This window comes from Xiphophorus maculatus, chromosome 8, assembly GCF_002775205.1.
Source record: "Xiphophorus maculatus strain JP 163 A chromosome 8, X_maculatus-5.0-male, whole genome shotgun sequence".
NCBI lineage: Eukaryota > Metazoa > Chordata > Actinopteri > Cyprinodontiformes > Poeciliidae > Xiphophorus > Xiphophorus maculatus.
Genome location: NC_036450.1, coordinates 13,522,664 through 13,536,623, shown reverse-complemented (window position 1 = coordinate 13,536,623; position 13,960 = coordinate 13,522,664). Strand labels below are relative to the sequence as shown.

Below are 13,960 nucleotides of genomic sequence, written 5' to 3'. Positions count from 1 at the left end.
TTGCACAGAAATTTTAAACAAAAAAAGGGACTAGTAGGAAGCACTTGCAAAGGAATGCAAAAGTTGCTCTGCCATGCCGAGCAGAACACTTTGAAAGCTACGCAACCAACACTCACAAACATCATCTGATGGCAGATGCAGTAAAAAACAACAAAGTGTAATCAGCATTTGGAAGATATATATTTTTGAGATCTCCACCAGCCATGTCGCACAATTCTTATGCCCAAAAACTGACTGACTTATTCTTTGATTCCAGTTTGAGCTTAAACAACAAATAAAAAACATCATTTGAAAACCACAATACATTAAAGATCTGCTGTTGTTGTATCAACCTTCCAGACCTCTCAGGTCTTCCGGTTCTGGTCTGCTTTGCATCCCCAGAACCAGAACCAAACAAGGAGATTTACTCTTTGTCTAATAATAATATCTGTTTGGATCATCTGAAACATTTAAATGTAAAAAAAGCAAAGGAAAGCACATCTCTACCACAGTGACCAAAGATTTAACACAGTTTAATCTACAGGAGGACTGAAGTCTATGTCCCGACTGGCATTTTTGTTTCAGTAAACATAATTAGGTCAAATATGTTTGTTTCTAGGTCTGAGGATTAAATCCCCTTTACAATATGCAGACATTCGCTGACAGGAGTGACGGGACTCGGTGTTTCTATTCCCTGGCTTCAGCAGCAATGCCATGAGGCGAGTTTAACTTCTGTGATTGTTACATAACAGAATCAGTTCATGTAACAGACCTATAAAAGGCAAACGGTTTAAGCTGCCTCACTGGCCCGACTCAGGGCTCTGCACTCTGACGCAACACAAACACAGCTGTTTCCAGCTGGACCCTGAAAACCCAAGGAAAAGAGGAAAAGAAAAGGATTTTCAGGCTCGATTCGGGTTCAGTTTTGCACAAGAGGGCGACTGTTTGTGTGACTTCAAACAGTCACTATGAAGAGCTTGAAAATAAGTTTGTTTCTCCCTTGAAATTAATTATTGTGGATAGAATGAGGGCAGATGTGAAGGAAGTGCGGCGTATGTTGATGAGGGATGGATGTTTGTGTGCACAGCAGGGTGGAGCGCGGAAACCAACCTGGCTGGGGGTCCCTGAACTGTCACTCGGGCTGAGCGCGTCCCCCTGAGAGGCAGACAGGACCGACAGTTCGGAGGCGGAGCGCGTTGCGGAGGGCGGCGACGCCGCACGCGAGTGGGGGAGCGAGTGGAGACTGTCTGTGTCTTCTCCCCCATCCTCTTCCTCATCGCCGCACGTGTCGTCGTCCTCATCTTCCTCCTCGTCCTCTTCCATCACGGGTCTCGGGGTCTCCCGCGTCCCCTGGTGGCAGAGCACCAGGTCGACCAGGTCCTCCTTCTCCCTGCACGTGTCGGTGGGGATGTTGCGCAGCAGCAGGTACTGCCGCAGGTCTTTGACCCGCAGCTGCATGAGGCGCGGCCGCTGGAAGGCCGTGCCGCGCAGCAGGTGGCAGGTCGTGCAGCAGCGCAGGTTTTCCTGCAGCACCGAGCAAAGGGCACAGAAACTCTTCTTACAGTCACAGCAGATGTGCTGCAGGGAGACACGAACAAGATGCACATCAGATCAGCTATTCTCTTTATTGTGCACGAAGCAGCGTTTTTACAAACAAAACTATTTGTTTTATTCAAGTCTGACAGACAAATGGAGCAGCTGAACTGTTTGTACTCATGTGAGCTGATGCTTTGATAAATAAAACATGAGCTCCAGTATTCATACTCTTAGAACCTTTTCATTTTATAACTTCCAAACAGCATAATTACTAAATGGAAAGAAAATGATTGATGGTTTCTAGATTTTATTGGAAGAAGTGTAGCATTCTGTCCCCCTGAGTCAATAATTTGTTAAATCATCTTTTGCTTAATGTCTTTTAGTGTACGTCTCTACCAGCTTTGCATATCCAGACAAAAGTGGGTTGTGACAATCAATTAATTGCACGATAAATTAAAATGAACTTGATAATTTTCATTTACTTGATTGTTTATTTTTCTCGTGTCTCTCTTTCTCTACCAAAGACTGGATGACAAAAATGCTTCAGTCTGGTGTTTTAGCCTCAACCAGCCTCTATTTTGAAGGACAGTTTTGTTTACAGAGATTTCAGTATCTATTTTAATTATTCGTTGTTTCCTGTGAACCAGCAGCAAGAAGTCCAACCTTAATCCAGCCATTTTCTTGGTGAGAGCAAAGAAAAGTGAGACAAACCGTTAGTAGCTTCTGCCGATGTTTGACATTTATCATTGATACAGAGCGACAGAGTAGATTGACACTTCAAATGAACAGAAAAGCAGGTCAGCCGTGGCGGTAAACATTTCCTTATCGCTCGAGCACAACTGAGCCCTGGATCCACCAGGAGCACATTTCCAGCGTAACAGACGGATTTCTTCAATCGGCTGCAGCTTATCCCCCGGTGGGACTTTTTCCACGCCACGAAAATACCACGCTGACACTCAAACGCTGAGTCGACCCGCCGTCGGAGGGAAGGCAACTGGCTGGGTGTGGAGGATGAAAGTGCGATCTGAAGCAGTGAGCGGAGAGGAAGCTGGGAACGGCAGAGTTTTTATCAATGTCTCCGACTGCCAGACAAATCTATTCAGCTACAAAACTCCGGGTTGGACAGGAAGACTGGAAATGTCAAGATTACCGCGACTCTGCAGAGTATCACGTATGTCAAACCCAACATTTATATATAAAGATCAGATTAAGAGATAAGTATCAGACTGTCATTCAAGTTTGACTCTAAGTTTGTGCATTTTGTGACATCCCAGGTGTGACAAAAGAAACCATCTCAGAAAAAGTAGGCAAATCCTACAAAAGCATGCATAAAAACACAAGAATGGAAAAGTTTCAACTCTTATTGTGTTAGTTTGCACTATTTTTAAATAAAAATAATCCTGAGATCGCAGCATTTGATTAGGCATAAGACTGAAAAGTTCTATTAAGGTATTTTAAATGAGTTTGCGCGATTGAACAAAAACTCAGTAATTATGAATGTGTTCCTTGAATGCATCATTAAACTCCATTTAAAAAGCAGCATGCAGTCACAACATAAAAAGAAGACTGAAAATGAATCTTAAAAGAGTCGCTTTAGAGCAAAAAGATGAAGGTGAGCCAGGTATGGCGATTCACAGATTTCTGTGGTGGGGAGAAAACGTTCTTATTTTCTGCCTAAATGTGATATGAACCCACCCAGCTCTAACCTCTGCCTGTGTTTACCTTGCGTCTGAAGACGGAGAAGGCCAGCCCGCAGGCCTTGCAGAGCTGCCCGGCGCTCCCTGAGCTGGTGGGGGGGTAGGTAGAGTACCCTGCGCTGGGGGCAAAGCGGAAGGGCCCCGCCCCTGCTCCGAAGCCCGGCTGCGGTGTCCGCACCGTTCCCGTGCCCATCACCTCGTTCAGCAGCCCGCAGCATGACGCCCACATGGACGACGCCCCCGCCTGCCGAGGGCAAACACACACATATCGCACGCTCACTAACGGGGAACATGTATCCTCACATTCTGCTTATGTTGCAGTCAATAGCACGCGCTGTTTTGACTCAATCTAATCACGATTCTTAACTGTGGAAGACTTGCACAGATTGAAACTCGCTATGTGTTTTTTGTTGATGTAATTCTGCGTCACACATTTCTGTACTCCTTTTCAGGAACTTTGCATGACGTAAGAGCTGGAATTTAACAAATGAAGTCATGTGTTTTCACTGGAGAGCACAAATTTCTCTGACTTTATCATCGATGTGAGACATTAAAACATAGTTTTTACATGTGATCCCTGCAAAGCCGGAGTCATTTGGACAAATTAAACATGCCAACTTTCACTATGCAAGAGTATAGAAGAAATATATAAAGGTATTATATTTATAATATCATTTGTGCTGATATTCACAAATGATTATATTATATTCACCATGTTGGCTCTGAGACTTAAACAGGTGTTTGAAAATGTGTGAAATGCTCTTGGTTGTTGTGGCTCAGCTCTGTGTTTTCTACTAAAACCCTGTAGATGACTGCAGTAACTAACAGCTTATTTGCACCTCCCTCAATTTCTTTCCATCAAACCCAGAATGCATTTCACCCTTTAGTGACAGTATATCGTGCAATGAAAATCTGACTACCAGGCACAAATATAACAGAGGAAGAAATGAGTCTAGGTGAATTACACCATCATAACAGTTTTCTAGCATCTGGTGGAAAAACACACACACACACACGCGCCGCTACTGCCAGGGCAACACTGGGAATTTTAGCACAGCCTCAAAAGTAAATAGAAAATTCACAGGATAAAGACTCATGTTGAGCAGATATATTGCCTCATAACATTTTTTGGGAAATCAAAACAAAACTCAAAAAAATAAACTGTGTCCAGTTCAGTTCAGATTTTGATACAGTTTCTTTCAATTACGTGACAATATATTAATCTGCTTTGCTTTGCTTAATTGCATCCAATTCAGTACAGTTTGGCACTAATTGCAATAAATTCAGTTCAGTTTAATTCTATTAATTTCAGTTCAAATTAATCGAATAAAAACAATTCAGTTCATTTTAGTTCAGTTGAGTTGATTTAAACTCAGTTTGCTTAAACTTTGTCCAATTCAATTTAAAGTGTTCAGTCCACTTTAATTTGGTAAATCCGGTTTAGTTCACTTTATTTCATTTCAGTTCAGATTAGTTTCACTCAGTTTAACTCAATTTAATTAAATTGTATAACACAAAATTTATAAATATTCCTTTTATTCAACTAAGTTCAGTCAGAATTACATTAAAATGAATCTTTATGCAATTCAAAACCATTGGATTCAGTTAATTATAAATGCTTATGAGTAAAAATGTTTCTATTAAAGGAAATGTATCAGTAACGTGTGTTTTACATCACTTTTAAGCATTATTAAGCTACATAAAAGGAAATGCAATGCCTTGTTGTTTGGCAGATTGGAATACACAGGAGATAAAAACTCCCGACGTTTCGGTTTGCTTCGACAGCGCCGAGTCACGGAGCAAAGACGGTGCGTTACGAGCCGCGGCTCCTCGGAGCATACAGATGAGATGTGGGAGGAGAAAGAATACTTCTTCTGTTGTTGCCCGGCTTCCTGAATCGATAGCTGACACGGGCTTAATGTAAGGCGGCTCTGTGTGGAAAACAATGCAATCCGCCGGGTCCAGCCACGTCCCGTCTTAAGACAGCGCTTTGCTCGGAGTTGTCACAAACACCCTGTGATCTGACCTCACCCGTCTGCTCAGGGATTCCTTATGTAATCTTTAGGAACAAGGCTCTATTTGTGGAGTCAGGTGGGGAAGGAGGCAGTGCGGCCAGACAGTCAATGTGTCTCCCTGCAGTCGTGTCCTTTTAAAGTTCAAATCAATAATATTTAACAGCTTCTTGTAAAGTCTGTCCATTTCTGCTTGCCCGCCGCTTGTCGTTCTGCTTATTTATTATTCAACTGATTGAAAAAATCTTAAGTCATTTCAATCTTTCCTACTAGGAAATTATTAATTATTGATTTATCTTTTAGAAAAACTTAGTTTACACCAGTGTTTCTCAATTCCAGTCCTCAGGCCTGCATGTTTTAGGTGTTTCCCTTCTGCCACACCTGGATTGAATCTGTGGGTGATTAACAGGCTCCTGCTGTACTTGTTGGCTGCAGAAGAGATCATGTAATCATTTGGATCAGCGGTTCTGGTATAGAGGCACATCTAAAACATGCAGAGCAGGTGGGGGGGGAGCACTGGTTTACGCCAACTTGAATTGCAGAATTTAAAAAACACATTTTTCAGTCAGAACAACAGAAAAGTCAGAAATATTAGCGAAAATTAACCAACAGTGCCAATCGTATTTGTTCATACATCCAGTCTTATTTTCCTGCATAACACTTTGCTTTGCTCAGCTGATTGTATGAACTCGACTGGAGGTTTTACTGCTTAACAGTCTCCCTGGTCAGATACGTTCTCCCTCATCCTGAAGGGAAAAGGCAACATTTACTGCATTCTCCAGGACAGGAGGAAAAGCCACTGCAGTCCGGCCATAAAAAATGAGACTTATCTGGCTGTTTGCCAGCAGCTCGACTTCCCCCACTGTCACTTCCATTAGCAGGCTCAAAGCCCTGCAGGCAGGGAGTCCCGGACAAACAAGCAACAAGAGCTTCTTTACAGGAGACCTATAAGCTCTTCCAGAAACATGGACGGTGTTTTTGTTCTCTCATCATCTTTGGTCAAATATTTGGCAAGCAATGGAGGTATTTTTCTGAAATTAAACACCAGCAAATACAAAGCAACAGAGTTTCCATTTCTTCGGTGGAAAACTTGACTTCATAAAACCAGATAAAAATAATTCAGTTCAATCAGCCCAGTGAATTCATTCAGTTTAGTACAATTCAGCTTAGCTCAGTTCAGCATAGCTTAGTTTAATGTTGTTCAGTCTGGTCAGTTCTGTGAAGGTCGGGGATACATAACATATTGGCACTAATATCAGTTTGGGCTGATATAAGTCATTTTTTAACAAACAGTATCAGTCATATAAATGAAACTCACTGCCATCTTGTTTCTGGAGAAGGAGAGAAGGATGCTGGTCGTGTGACAGTGATAGTGACGCCGTGGGAAACTGCAGATAAGCAGCGGCGAAGTGTGTGGTCGTTTTCTTAAATGTGTCAAAAGGGTAGTGGAATGTTTGTAATGTACAGCAAAGAAAAAAATTAAGAGAGCACATCAGTTTCTCTGATTTTACTCTTCATAGGTATATTTTTGAGTAAAACCAACATGTCTCCGAAATTCCAAGCAAAAATTTTGTTTTTATTTGCAGAAAATCAGAAATGGTCAAATTAACAAAAAAAGATGCAGTGCTTTCAGACCTCAAATAATGCCACAAAACAAGTTCATATTCATTTAGAAACAACAACACTAATGTTTTAACTCAGGAAGAGTTCAGAAATTAATATTTGGTGGAATAACCAGGAGGTTCAGTGCAGTGGGCTCTTCATTTTATCCAGAGACAGGCTGCCATTTTTCCACCTATGTAGTTAAAACATAAAAATTACAATTACAGCGCATAAAATCATTTGCCGTAGTTTAAATTAAGACTCAAATCCATGAGTCTTAGAACCACTGATCAAATCTGTCGTCAGGAAATCAATAAAGTATTAACAAACAAATCACAAAAAGGCAATCTGAATCAAAATTGTCTTCACAAGATACAAAATTATACCAATCAGGGCAAAATAAACCTGCAAATCAAAACAAAAAAATCCATCCAATTTAAGATTCAGTTAATTACAATTCAGTTTAATTAAATTCTTCTAAATTAAATTCAATTAAATTCATGTCAGCTTAAATTAGTTATAATTTTCTTTAGTTTAATTTAAGATTTGGTAAATTCCTTTCAGCTCAGTTTGCTTTACTATATTTCAGGTCAGTACAGCTCAGTTCAATTAAGTTGCAACCAATTTAAAAAGTCACTTTTCATAACAAAAGAGCGCCAACAATATCAATATAAGCAAAAGACTCGCATTTATTCAAGTTACGGTTCAAAACTATTGGATTTAATTAATAACAAATGCATGAGTTAAAGGAAACCAGTAAATGTCATCAAACTTCTTGCATCCAACCTGGTTGTGTTTCAGAAACTGACAGAGGCCCAGACTTAAATAGAAATCCTACAGGGAAAAGACTCATGTAGATAAAAAAGATGTCTGACCTCATAAAATGAGCCTTTTTTTGGTGAACAAAATGTAAAAAGAGACGCTGTGGCATCTGGAAAGCTAAATCAGAAGTAACTGGGTCAAAGAGGCAGACCAAAGTGTTTAATTAGGACTAAAAATGAGTCAGAAAACGCAAAACAAAAAACATTTTTGGGCCTAATTAAGGTGGATTTTAATGAATCGTGGTACAAGTATGAATTTTTGGCACTAACAAGTTCACCATCCAGCAACTAAAACTCCCTTCAAACGCAGCCTTATGAAACATTTCCACATGGTCCATGTTGAATTAGTGATGTATGACAACTTGGCTTTTGAGGTCAGTCAGCTGCAGGGTGGATTAAAATGTCTGCGTCATCACAGTTTCTCCGAGCGCACCCTCTATGACATTCCTCTTTGGATTTTAGACATATTTAATGGAAATGAAGACTCCTGGTAAAAAGAAACACTGCGATTCAAGTCCTTGATAAAGGTAATGCTTTTTTAAAAATCAAGGAATGTGTGATTTTTACAACAAAATGCTTCAAACGAGATGCTGCTCATGTATCTGTAGAGCTTAGAAATGGGAGTTTTCTGTTTAGCTGCTTTTAGCGAATAGAAAAGATCTTTTCAGTCACTTGATTGGTGCTTTACTAATGTTTTACACATCATTCTAAAGAATAAAATGGGAACTTAATCAAATATTATGTCGTCCTCGAAAAAACCCCCAAACATTTATCTCAAGTGACTTGCTGGTAAAATGATAGTTAAATACATTAATATAAGGAAGTGTTTTCTTTATGTAGATATTTGGTTAAAACAGACAATTAATTACAAATGCTAAATAAGTAGTTTGACGATATCAGATAATGAGTCGAAGAATGATGCATTTGGAGCATATTGAAGGAGTGGAGATAAAGCTGAAATGGGGCGATGAGCTCCTTACACCGTTCCTTAAATGGCTTGGCCTGAAGTGAACTGTCTATAAAAATGACTCTCAGCTGAAAAGCCAAATAGATATTGCAACAGCTCTATTCACAGAAGCAGCTTCATTAAATAAATGTCCAAATAAATCAGACAAAACATTTTCTGATTTATGTGATTTTTACTTCTTTTTTTTACGTTTGTCATCCCAGACCCTAAGTTAATAAAAATTCAAAAGTATTATAACTGTTTTTATTTGAAGGTATAAAGAACAATGTACTACAATGCATTATGAAGTGCTAAAAAGTTACATAAAGTGCAAAACAACCAAGTTGTGACGTGAAACAAATATATATATATATATATATATATATAAAACGTCTACAATGTTTTGCAAAGATATTCACATTAATTTCACGTCACAACCTCACACTCCACTGTGTTTTATTGGATTATTATGTGACACAACAACACAAAGTTGTACATAACAACAAAATGAGGAGAATAATAATTGGTTTTCAATTTCTTTTACAAATAAATATGTCTAACTCAAATCCAGAGCCATAAATTGCCTTCAGAAGTCATCTACTTCGCAAATAGGCATCATTTGGGTATAATCTAATATAAAAACATAAATCATCATCCTGTGCAGATGCTATTCTTTAGCTGAGACAGAAACTCTGTTTAGAGTTGACGGGAAGATGGATGTAGCTAAATAAGAAAGCATTACTGGAAGAAAATCTGATGGAGGCTCCAAAAGATTCAGGACTGGGATGGAGGTTAATTTTTCGGGAGGAAAAAGTAACATTCATACATTTTAACCATGTGTTAAAAAAATGGTCCAATCAAAGTCCAAATCTAAATTCATAACAGAATCTGTGGCAAGATTTGAAAACTGCTGTCCACACACCTGCATCCCCTCTGAAAGAATGTGAACAGTTTTCCTGTGGCATACAGTTCTCCAATGTATTGACAAATGCACATCACACTTTTCAGATTTTTGCTGGTACATAAACAGTTCTGGTCTGCACATAAAATACATTGAAGCTTTAACTTGTAATATGACAAAATTAGGAGAAATCCAAAGGCTATGGGTCACTTTTACTCAGTTAGATTGCTTAAGCGAATAAAACCCAGACATGCTTGCAGCTTTGCTGGTTCCAATAAACCGTATCCAAAATCTAGTCGGTTGCTTCCGCTCTGCCCGTTTAATATCTTTTAATGTAAGCTGATACTGACAGTAAGAACCCAGAAAATATCTCTAAATCAGTCATTGGAGTGACTTGCAACACAAAATACCGTCCTGCTGTGTACAAACGGCTACATAATTCTGCATTAAAAAGTTCTCCTTACTGTAAAAACAAATGTATATATTTCTAGAGAAACGTAGCAGCAGATGGAGGTATTGTGAGGAATGTTGATGTTACCGTTTCAGGAGAGCGAAGTTAACCTACAGAAAAGGCAGCGCTCTCTACATCATCTCACGTTACCGTCTTGTCACTCAGGCCCGGTCTGTGCGTCTGTCCAGCCATCAGATCCCACATCTAAGTACCAAACAGATGGTGCTATCAGGGTAAACTCTGCACCTTCCATCCTCCACTGTCTCATCGGCGCTTTTCATTTCCTCTTCCTCTTTGTCGCCCTTTTGCATCAGCTCCAAATGCCATTCACTCCCTGAGAAGGTAGATTCAGTCAGGGATATTACTGTCGCTGAAAATGAACCCGATGCGGTTCAGCTGGAGGATATTGTGTTTGTTGTTTTTTTTTAACAGACTTTGAAATGTTTTGTTGGGCATGTTCAAAGAAAGCCAACATGATAACTGACGTTGGTCCAGCATCTCCGTAGGAGTCGGAAAAAATCTGGAATTTGATTTTAGTAATTTCCAGGCCTGAAGAGTTTGGAAATATACTTGTATGTGCAGACTTGTTCCCTCATAATATTGCCTAATTATTGTGTTGTTTGTGTCCTTCAGTCCTTCTGTCTAGTATCCTCCCTTCATGTGCCTCTCGTTTTCTTTCTTCTACCCTTCCTTCCTTTTTTTTGATCTGTCTTCCTTCTTGTATCCTTCATTGTAAACTTTCTGCTTTGAGTTCTTCCTCATGTCCTTCCATCCTTGTGTTCCTCCTTCATTCCTTCTTTGTGTTCTTCGCTGTTCTTTCATTTTCTCCTTCCTACTATCCTTCTTTTTATGCCTTCTATCCAAGTATGTAAAAGTATGTAAGTTTTCCATGAGAAATGAGTACGGGCCTCGCATCTGGCTTCAGGAAACCATTTGGAGATGTAAAAAAAAAATGAAGCTATCACCAGAAATGTGTGCCTCCTGGACGTCCTTAATAGCTTCGGACTTTTTCTTCTTCCACTTTAGATGACAAGCCTGAGGTGAGTTTTGCCTAATTTGCAACAAAATGCGATCTCCAAAACAAAACTGCAGCATATTTTCTTTTACTTATATAATTATTGGTAGTTTTAAAAATATAAAGAAAATCAACTGTGCATGTAGAAGCAGTGTGGATGCAGTCAAGTTTTTATGTCGTGACTACAGCAGCCTCCATGCAGCAGTATATTTCACAGCTTGAGAGCAATGCTTGCACACAGCAGCGCCGTCCCGCATCCACAGGGGCAGAAAAGCTGCTTTTTAATTTAAACCCGATTAGTCAATAAAACAACGCGTCCATTTAGCTTCCCTGGGACAGCGTGAGTGAGGATGTGCCTCTGGGAAAATTTACTTCCCAGAGTTAAGCCGCCTGTTTCTCTTATCAGCCTCAATTTTGTGATTAACAACTGTGGAAAATGTGTCAATCTCAACCCAGATAAAAAAATGTAAAAAGCCCTATTTTCAGTGACAATTAAAGACGTGTATAAGTGAAACTGTGTAATCAGAACCAACCCACGTCCTCTGTGACTGTTTCCAGAATAAATAAGTACTACAGATTCTCTGAGTCTCCAATTTTCAGCACTGGTTGAACTCAGCAAACTCTTACGTGTTAAAGTGTATTTCAGGTTTAAGTGAAATTGTTGGTTTCTGGCTGACAGAAACCAGCAACAGTTGGATAATTTAAATATTTGTTTTAGCAATAATTTATTCTATTCAGTTGCTTTCCTTTTTTGTACCATGTGACATATTCAAGATAACTCACATTACAATTTATACAGTTAAAAACATGTCATATTAAGAATATGATGAAGACTATACACAAAGTAAAGTATTATTATTAGTAATAGGAGTAGCTTAGCTTAATTTACCTACCTCATAATTACCTACTTCATAATTGACTTTGAAACTTTGTCGGTTTCAAAGCCAAACAAAACACATTTGCTTCCAACATAACGTAAAAATATGTTAAATCCAAACTTTACCTACTCCTTACAGATTTTTCCCCAAATCCAGAAACACACAAAGCTAAAAAGCACACAGTTGTGAACAATTTACTTGAATATGATTACATTTCATATAACATAAAAAAATATACATGCCTTGAATACTTTTTAATTCTCTTTCTGTCATTTAAGCAAGCAGTAGGTATATATATATATGCATTGATTTAGTAATCGATTATTCCTTCCCTTGGGTGTAAATCTGTGACTCAGACGATGATTTCCAGACGTTTTTGATGCCAATTATTAGTTTTTAGAAATTAAATCTATACGTTTCATTGGCTCTTCAGCTTTTAATGCACTTTTAATTTGTCTTTATATTTATTGATATCACACAGATAACGGTATTTTATATTGTGGCTCTTAATAAATGCTTACCAGTAAGTGTATTAGTTGCTCAAATTAACTGTAGACTTTATTCTACATCAACTACTATTAATCTACTATTAAAATGGCTATTATTACACTTTTAAAATCTAATGCATCTTAAATGTTACCTTCAGATTCATCTTCATCTTTTTTTCCCATCACTTCCTGTTTTAATTGAGTGTAAAACGGACTGTTTTACCCTGGTTGTGTATAAAAAGTAAAATAAAGATGAACTCATTTGAAAATGGAGAAAACAAGAGTGATTAGATATTTTCCTAAACTTTACCCTATAGCTGCGCTCATAATAATAACAATAATAAATAAGTTAAAATCTGTAACTGTGATAAACAAGGCAGACGGTTATTACTTGGGAACCACAGTTTGTGTTTTCCAGAATGTTATAGTAAACGACTATGTTGTTGTTGCAGCTGTTTTCCCCATGGTGCCAATAAAAGTGTTTTCTTTATGTCGTTTTATCTGTGCTTTTCGTTCTGACTCTGTCTGTTATGTTTGGATTAAATGACGCAGAAATCCACGTTATTTCTGATGCAGAACAGGATTATTGAGCAACGCAGCGAACTGTTTCCCACTTGAAGCAGCAACATGTTATCCAGCTAATGGCACTAGATGCACAGTGCTGGTTTGCTTTAAATGTGATTGAAGGCTACTTCTTCCTCAGCAGGTGGATTCCAGAAGCTGCAGCAGCGGTTTCCACACTTAACAGCAGGTGATAAGCAGTTTTTCACACTGTGTTCTCACACTGATGCCTGATTGTGCATGACAGTTCACCTTTCTCCAGAAAAGCCACCACTACCAGCAGCAGCAGCAGCATTAGGGCTCCTATGACATCATCGCCATCCTCTTCTTCATCAGTTATCAGCCCGGATCGAGCTACTGCTTCATCACCTTTTATATCCAGTGCTGCTGCAAGCACACCGTGCAGACTGCACACACAACAAGAGGGAAGGGGGGTGAACAGCTTCGGACCTGATGAGGAGATCCTCTCCTGTCCAGCCCCGAGACAAGCAGCCGCTCCGCCGCCTGACCGCAGCGTCTCTATCCCGTTAGAGCGGATTATAGCCTGACGGGGAATGGACGTCTATGCCAGAGCTTTAGTCCACTAAACTATCACGCCGGGGTCAAAGCTGGCTCATTAGAAGGCTACACATTGTACCCAATGTTTATCAGCATGGCTGGAAACGCACAGGAAACGTTTATTAAAGCACAATAGGGAGACAAATACGATCTGACAGCGCGTATTTAGATGTTAAGCTCAAGTTGGACTGCAAATCCAGAATTTTAAGCTTGCTTATTTTCTGTTTTTATAGATTATAAATCAGAATTAATTTACCTTAAAGGTGCAGGGGGTTTTCCCCTGCTTATCCCTGCAGAATCGTGCACAGTTTACAAAAAGAAACATATCACCTTTAACGCAAAAAAAGGGCCACAAATATGTTTAAAATAGATGCACATACCTTCATTTCTCTCCCCCCGTTAGAGGAATTTGCCGAGTAATGTCACAGCGACGACCATTGCCAGCGCATAGGGAATCAAACCATTACGTCTTCCCTCTCTCCAGCTGCCAGTGTGAGTGGAGCAGGCATAACGTA

The 13,960-nt window shown here is 39.3% G+C and overlaps 1 protein-coding gene across 3 annotated transcripts in view; it reads right to left on the bottom strand.

Annotated features, from left to right (window-relative positions):
* The window catches only part of LOC102221251 (E3 ubiquitin-protein ligase RNF34-like), a 23,065-nt gene extending 9,105 nt beyond the window's left edge, over positions 1 to 13,960 (bottom strand). For 2 of the 3 annotated variants that reach the window (XM_023338886.1, XM_005812803.2), the window contains exons 1-3: positions 13,826 to 13,959; positions 3,238 to 3,456; positions 1,090 to 1,557 (exon numbers count right to left, since the gene is read on the bottom strand). In XM_023338886.1, the coding sequence (XP_023194654.1) occupies positions 1,090 to 1,557; positions 3,238 to 3,456; positions 13,826 to 13,831 (693 nt within the window). In that variant the 5' untranslated portion in view covers positions 13,832 to 13,959. Of the gene's footprint in view, positions 1 to 1,089; positions 1,558 to 3,237; positions 3,457 to 13,825 lie in introns of all 3 variants that reach the window. The other variant, XM_023338887.1, reaches the window with a different exon arrangement.